Source organism: Solanum stenotomum, chromosome 3 (genome assembly GCF_019186545.1).
Source record: "Solanum stenotomum isolate F172 chromosome 3, ASM1918654v1, whole genome shotgun sequence".
NCBI lineage: Eukaryota > Viridiplantae > Streptophyta > Magnoliopsida > Solanales > Solanaceae > Solanum > Solanum stenotomum.
The window spans coordinates 33,850,128-33,858,009 of NC_064284.1; the positions used below are offsets into that span (position 1 = coordinate 33,850,128).

At 39.3% G+C, this 7,882-nt stretch overlaps 1 protein-coding gene across 1 annotated transcript; it reads left to right on the top strand.

The window, feature by feature from the left end:
* Window positions 1–656: 656 nt before the first annotated feature.
* Window positions 657–4,588, top strand: LOC125858892 (uncharacterized). The gene is made up of 2 exons (XM_049538671.1): window positions 657–917; window positions 4,400–4,588. Exons 1-2 carry the CDS (start codon window positions 657–659, stop codon window positions 4,586–4,588), a joined length of 450 nt encoding a protein of 149 aa, XP_049394628.1.
* Window positions 4,589–7,882: the final 3,294 nt, after the last annotated feature.

Sequence of the window (7,882 nt, forward strand, 5' to 3'; positions counted from 1 at the left end):
AATATGGATTTCATTACTAGCTTACCACAATCTCAGAGGTAACATGATTCGATTTGGGTGATTGTAGACCAAATGACTAAATCAACCCATTTCTTACAGATGAATACTACCAATTCAAGAGAAGATTATGTGAGTTTATACATTTGTGAGATAGTCCGACTCATGGAGTCCCATTGTCCATCATTTCAGATAAGGGTACACAATTCACCGCTCAGCTTTGGAAGTCATTTTAGAAAGGTTTGGGTTCAAAGGTAAACCTTAGTACTGCTTTTCATCCTCAGACACATGGTGAAGTGGAACATACTATTTAGACCTTAGAAGATATGTTTAGAGCATGCGTGTTGGATTTCAAAGGGAATTGAGATTACCACTTGCCTCTTATAGAGTTTGCATAAAATAACAGTTATCACTCCAGTATTCAAATGGCTCCTTATGAGGCTCTTTATTGGCAGAGGTGTAGATCTCATATTGGATGGTTTGAAGTTGGTGAAGTTGAATTGATAAGACCAGACTTAGTTCATCAATCCATGGAGAATGTGAAAATAATCCAAGAGAAGTTGAAAACAGCGTAGAGCCATCAAGAATCCTATAAAGATGTTAGGAGAAGAGATTTAGAGTTTGAGGTTAATAATTAGATCTATTTGAAGGTTACACCCATGAAGGGTGTTATGAGGTTTGGTAAGAAATGGAAACGCAGTCCCCGATATATTGGTCCTTATAGGATATCAAATAGGATTGGTAATGTAGCTTATGAGTTGGAGTTACCACCAGAGTTACCAGCAGTCCATCCAGTATTTCACATCTCTATGCTAAAGAAGTGTTTGAGTGATCCTTCACTTATTGTGCCTACCGAGAATATTGATATCAAGGATAACCTATCTTATAAAGAGATTCCCATTCAAATTCTTAATCGTCATGTTTGAAAGTTGAGAACCAAAGAGGTTCCATCATTCAATCTCTTATGGAGAAATCAGTTTGTTGAGGAGGAAACTTGGGAAGTTGAAGAGGATTTGAAGACTAGATACCCCCATCTCCTTTCCTCTGATTCATTTCCAATCCAAGGTATTAACTCTTCCTAAAGTACTCATTTGTTCAATCCCTCCTTCAGTGTTTTGAGTTCATGAGTTTTAAAAGTATTTTGCATTAACTTGGACAGTTAAGCATTTCCCTACCCTTTCCATTCTCTGTTCATCTATCGAGGATGAATGATTCCAAGGGGGAGATATTGTAACACCTTAAAATTTTTTAAGCTAAGGCCCGAACCATTGTTTATTTACATGTAAGGTCATATCGGGTGATTCTTAAATTGCTCATACTTGTATAGGTCCATTCTTTAGTGTGGGAATGGATTTGGATATGAATTGTGGTCAAAAGAAGCCCCAAGCACAACGTTGAGTTGAAAGCTTCATTACCGATCAAGTTTTGACATAAGATTCTACTTAGGTCAACTTCAAATGATCGTACCTCTCAGCACAAAATGAATCATGTAACTTGCGACCCATCAAATTGAAGGCCAATGAATCATCTTTCCAACACCACCAAGTTTGCCTCATTTTGAGTTTGGAGTAAAAATTTATGGTTGTTTTACTAGAGGTTGTCAAATCAGAGTTCCTTGAAGTCAATTCCTATGAGTTGCTTCTACGGGTCGTAGAAATTTTGACGACCCGTATAGTCAACTCGTAGAAAACTTCAAAGAAGTTAGCTTTTGGGGTCCAATTCCTACGGATCCATTCTACAGGTTGTAGGAACTTTTATGGGCTATAGTTTGGACCCATAGAATGGACTTTTGAGCCTGAAAATTGTATAAATTCTACAAATTGGATCTACGGTCCATAGAAACTTCTACATGTCTTTAGATTGTACCCGTAGAATGAAATTTTGAGCCTTAAAATTCAATATAAATTCCACATATAGGAACTACTGTATGTAGATCAAACCACATACCGTAGATGGACCCATATAAGGTTTTCATTAGCCTTTAATAGGGAGAGTTTAGTCTTTTACCACCCTTCTAAGCCTAAACCATGATGTTACTACACCTAGTTAAAGGTTTAAACAATGTTAATCAATCATTTTATGTTCATTAATGCTTCCAAATCTAAGAGCAATGATCCAAGAGAAAAAAAGCTAGGGTTTTGAGCGTTCTTTTAGTTTTCACTGATTTCGCTAAGAACTTTGTTGTAACAACTCGGACTACCAGAAAGGGATAATAGGGGAAATTAGGGTAAGTCCACGAATCTAAAATCTAAAATTGACCATGGACCCTTCACGGCATCCTAGACGGTCCGTGTAGGGGACCACGGTCTATTAATGATGTCGTGAGTAACCATCCAGGATTGCCCCGGAAGAGGTCACCTAGATAACATCCAAGACAGCCTGTCTAGGAGTTCGTACAAGTCACCCAGTTAAGGAGGTTGCACCCAAGTGAGGTCTTCAGTCGATCACATCTTTCAGCACAAAAAGAATTAGGTGGCCTATGACCTATCAAATTAAAGTTCTTTGAATCCTCTTTTCACCTCCACCAAGTTTGACTATTTTCAAGCTCGGAGTAAAAGGTTATGCTTAAAATAGTTAAGCCCTACCGGGCAGAGCATCTTCACGACTCACTTGACGGGTCATGTGCTCTAGACGGTCCGTAGAGCTTGTCTTGAAGTCACTTTATCAACTTTTAAGTCAGGGTCATATTGGTTTTCTCCCCTATGCGATTGGTACTTAGACTACATTGTTTAATGCTTAAACTACGTCGTTGTACTCAATCTAAGTCTAATAATCTAGTCAGACACTACCCAGAACCCTCATTCTCCTAAAGTCATCTACTTTAGAATGAAAAGAAGAGAAAAGAGGCGATAGTTTTCCCAAGAACAAGCAGAGGTCTTCTTCAAGTTCATCCCCAAAAACCAAGGATTTCTCCATATTTTTCGTCACTAGGTATGTGGGATTTCTCTAGTGGGTTCCTTTCACCCATTACGTCCCTAGAATTCAGTCAGTTTTTCAATCTCTCATAAATTGTACAGACCTAGGGTTTCAAGATCTTGGAGATTCATTCTGACTTTAGCTGTTATAGTTCCACAATTCTAAATAACATGTTTCTTGGAACAATTGCATAGTTCCATGTGTATAGAATTCATAACCCTAGCTTGTATAGATTATCAGTACTCATGAATTATACTTGTTAGGAAGATCAGCCAGAAAATCATGCTTCAGAACTCGAATGCCATATATTTCAGTATATTTATGTTGTATTTTTAGATAGCATATCCGTATTTTGAGCTACTCAGTATTTCAATTACATTTTAGTTATATGCAAATTTAGTTGCCAATAGACTTAGCATCGAGTTGGACTAGGGTTCAACGTACCCTCACAGTCCCAGAACTATGGCCAACATAGGTTTAGAAGTCCCCTCTATTGGGAATTAGTTTTAGTGATTACACCACAATCATGCCTCTATACCCCTGGCAAGGTATATTGGGTCCTCTCCATGGGGCGTATACATCGAACTCCACGTGGTTTATGTCGGTTAATAGTAGCTCCCATAGTCATACTCTTATTGCATTGACCATGTTATCATCATTTACTTCAGTATTCAGTTTAGTATGTTATTTTCATAATTAGTACTTGGTCATTGCATCTAGTTTAGTTTTCAGTTATATTTCAGTACAACCTATTTCCATGTTTAGTCTATATTGCTCAGTTCATATTGTTCAGCTTAGTATCTATATCCTGCATGCTCAGTGCATTCAAACTACTGACATCTATTTTGTGCTACATCGTTGTATAATGTAGGTTCATGCGCTCAGTATCCAGATCACGTTTAGTTCGACTTTCGGCCCATACTCAACAACATTAGTGCTGAGTCCTTATAGTTCGAAGACGTTTCTTTATGATTTTGGTTTAGTTAGCTTATTATTAGTATTTTTAGAGTTTGCTGGGGACTTGTCCCTGTAGCTCATCAGTAGTAGAGGCTTTCAGACATAGAGTGAGTATTTAGCTATTTTGGGTTGTTTTCCCTTTTGACATTCAGTTATATTCTCACTTGAGTTTCTTTTAGTTATGACTCACTTTACAGTTATGCTTCTACTTTCTTAGTTATATTTCAGTATGCTTGTGCTATGCCAGACTCAGGGTTAGCTTGGGGTCACTTGTGATCCTAGGTCCCGTGTTACGTCTAGGAGGTAGCCTCGGGGTGTGACAAACTTGGTATCATAGCATTAGGTTCAAGAGTCATAGGGTGTCTGAAATTCGTACTAAGTAGAGTCTCTTTCATTAGTATGAAGCGCGCCACACCTATGAGAGTGAGGCTACTAGGTGTTCTAAGAAAACTTCTTTTCTTTTGTTATCCCTATCGTGCGTGAAGTGTGATTCAAATTCTTCTTTCTAATCTGTCGTTATGTTTTTCAGATCATGCCTCCTCCCAGAACTAACACATGCAATGCTAACACAATTCCTCTAGTCCCGAACCATGAGGTTATGAATGCAGAGTTTCAAAATGTGATCCAACTATTGGCTAAGACCGTAGACAACCAGACCAATTTGCAGGCTCCAGTTCCTACAAATCCAACTGGTGGATCAGCTGCAGCCAGGGTTTGAGACTTTGTCCATATGAATCGACCAGAGTTTCTAGGGTCGAAGGTTGATGAGGACCCACAAAACTTCATTGATGAGGTCAAGAAGATTCTTGAGGTAATGCAAGTGACTGGTACTGATAGTGTTGAGCTAGCATCCTATCAACTTAAGGATGTGGCTTATATCTGGTTCACGAAGTAGAAAGACAAAAAGACGTGGTATTGTTTTGTTGGAGCTTTTCAGGACAAGTTTTTTCCAAGAGAGTTGAGGGAGGCTAAGTCTTAGGAGTTTATGAATTTGAGGCAGGGTTTGATGTCGTCTAACAATATGGGCTCAAGTTCACCCAGCTCTCCAGGTATGCTCCATATATGGTTGTCGATCCGAGGGCACAAATGAGCAAGTTTTTATTTGGGGTGTCTGATATGGTGAAGACCGAGTGCATGAATGCTATGCTATTAGGGGATATGGATATCTCCAGACTAATGACCCATGCTCATCATATTGAGGGAGATAAGCTCAGGGAAATGTCTAAGGATAAGAAAAATGCTAGAACAAGGAACTATGAATACTGTCTGTATACGCCGGGTGGTGGAAATCACTCACAGTTTCAGCAGCTGTCTACAGCCCCAACACCTTCATCAGCTAGTGCTCCATCCCCAGGTTTTGACAGGATCAGAAAGGGAGGACATCAGGCTCTAAGTCTCAGGGGAGTGTTTTAGGTTACATGACTTTTCCATCTTGTCCAAAGTGTGGTAAGACCCATCAGGGCGAGTGTCTTGCTGGTAAAGAGAGGTATTTTGGGTGTGTCCAATCAGGTCATAGGTTGAAGGATTGACCTTCTGCTAGGAAAAGACAAGGAGGTAACAAAGATCAGTCTACAACTTCAGCAGCGCCATCAAGTCGCCCTATTCAATAGGGTGCCTTGTTTGGTACAAGTGGCGGTCAGCGCCAGAACAAGTTGTATGCTTTTTAGGCTCGCCATGACCAAGAAGATTCTCCTGTTGTGGTCACTACTACGCTACAAGTCATCCATTTAGATGTTTATGCATTGTTAGATCCAAGGGCTACACTTTCTTTTGTAACTCCATATATAGCAGTAAACTTCGGCGTCAGTCCAGAAACTCTCTGAGACCTCTTCTCAGTCTCTACTCTAGTTGGTGACCTAGATATAGCTAAACGGGTATATAGAAATTGCCCTATCACAATTTCTCAGAAAGTAACCTCAGCAGACCTTGTGGAGTTTGAAATTATAGATTTTGATATCATTCTAGGCATGGATTGGTTACATTCATGTTATACCTCAGTCGATTGTAGAACTATGATCGTTCGGATTTAGTTTCCAAGCGATCTAGTCTTAGAGTGGAAGGGTAGTAACTCAGTGCCTATAGGTCGATTCATCTTTTACCTTAAGTCCAGGAAAAATGATTTCTAAAGGGTATATCTATCATATTGTTCGGGTTAAGGATTCAAACTCTGAGATCCCAACTCTTGAGTCAGTACCAGTGATAAATGAATTTTCAGAAATATTCCCAGAAGATCTTCCCAGAGTTCCTCTCGAAAGGGAAATCGACTTTGGAATAGATCTCTTTCCAGATACCCACCCTATTTTGATTCTTCCTTACAGAATGGCTCTAGCCAAGCTTAAGGAATTGAAAGAAAAGTTGAAAGACCTTCTAGATAAGGGCTTCATCAGACCCAGTATATCTCCTTGGGGTGCTCCGATGTTGTTTGTGAACAAGAAAGAAGGTTCTCTCAAAATGTGCATTGGCTATTGTCAGTTGAACAAAGTCACAGTCAAGAATAAATATCCCATCCCTAGGATTAATGACTTGTTCGACCAAATTCAGAGTGCTAGTTGCTTTTCTAAGATAGACCTCAGGTCCGCTATTATTAGCTTAGAGTTAGAGATAGTGACATCCTGAAGAACTCGGTATGGTCACTATGAATTTTTTGGGTATGTATTTTGGACTAATAAATGCTCCTGCAACTTTCATGGACTTATGAATAGGGTGTTCAAATAGTATTTGGACTTATTTGTCATCATATTTATTGATGATATCCTTATTTATTCTAGGAGTGAGGAAGAGCACGTGACTCATCTGAGAGATGTTCTACAAACCCTCAAAGATCGCAAATTATTCGCTAAGTTCAGCAAATTTGAATTCTGGTTACAGTCGGTTGCTTTCTTGGTCATGTGGTATCCACCAAAGGGATCCGAGTGTATTCTCAGAAAATTGAGGCAGTACAACACTAGTACAGACCCACCTCTCCAACTGATATCATAAGTTTCTTCGGTTTGGTCAGTTACTACAGGAGGTTTGTTGAAGGATTTTCATCCATAGCTTCCCTATTGACCAAGTTGACTCAAAGAAAGGTCAAGTTTAAGTGATCAGTGAGAAACACTTCTTAGAACTGAAGACCAGGTTGACTACAACTCATGTCTTGACTCTATGGTTCAGACGGTTACGTGGTTTATTGTGATGCATCCAGGGTCGGCCTAGGTTGTGTGTTGATGCAACAAGGTAATTCATAGCTTATGTTCTAGACAGCTTAAGGTCCATGTGAAGAACTACCCGACTCATGACCTCGAGCTTGCAATCGTAGTACTTGCCTTAAAGATTTGGAGACACTACCTGTTTGGTGTTTCTTTTGTATGTGTCCACAGATCATAAGAGCCTCTAGTATGTGTTCACCCAGAAAAAGTTGAATCTTCGTTAGAGGCGATGGCTTGAATTTCTCAAAGACTATGACATGAATATGCTTTACGATATGGGTAAGACCAATGTAGTAATTGACACCCTCAACAGATTATCTATGGGTTGTGTGGCACATGTTGAAGAAGAGAAGAAAGTATCACGACCCAAAAATGGACGTGCGTCTTATCCCACCAAGACAAGTCAGCCTAAAACTCAACCATTACAATAAAATGAGGAAATTTTTATAATAAGCTCAAAAATACCCCCAAAATCTGGTTGTCACGTGTACAAGTCTCTAATGTGTTATAACAAAATTGAAAGAAAATACAAGTCTCAAATGACATTGTTTCTAGAATAGAACAAGATCATAAATAAGGAGAAAGAAGGTCCACTGAAATGACAAGCAGCTACATTACAAACCTCCACAAGAAGCCTCAGACAAGGAGAAGAGAAAATATCACAAAGGTCCGGGCTAGTAGCCTACAAAAAATGTAGTAGCAAGGGGTGAGTACCAAACCACAAAAGAACTTATCATCACAACTCAAGCTGAATGTTTGTACCCTCCTTTCTCAAGTTTTATCCAGTACTTTTTAACCAATCTGATGAACCCGTAAAACTATCA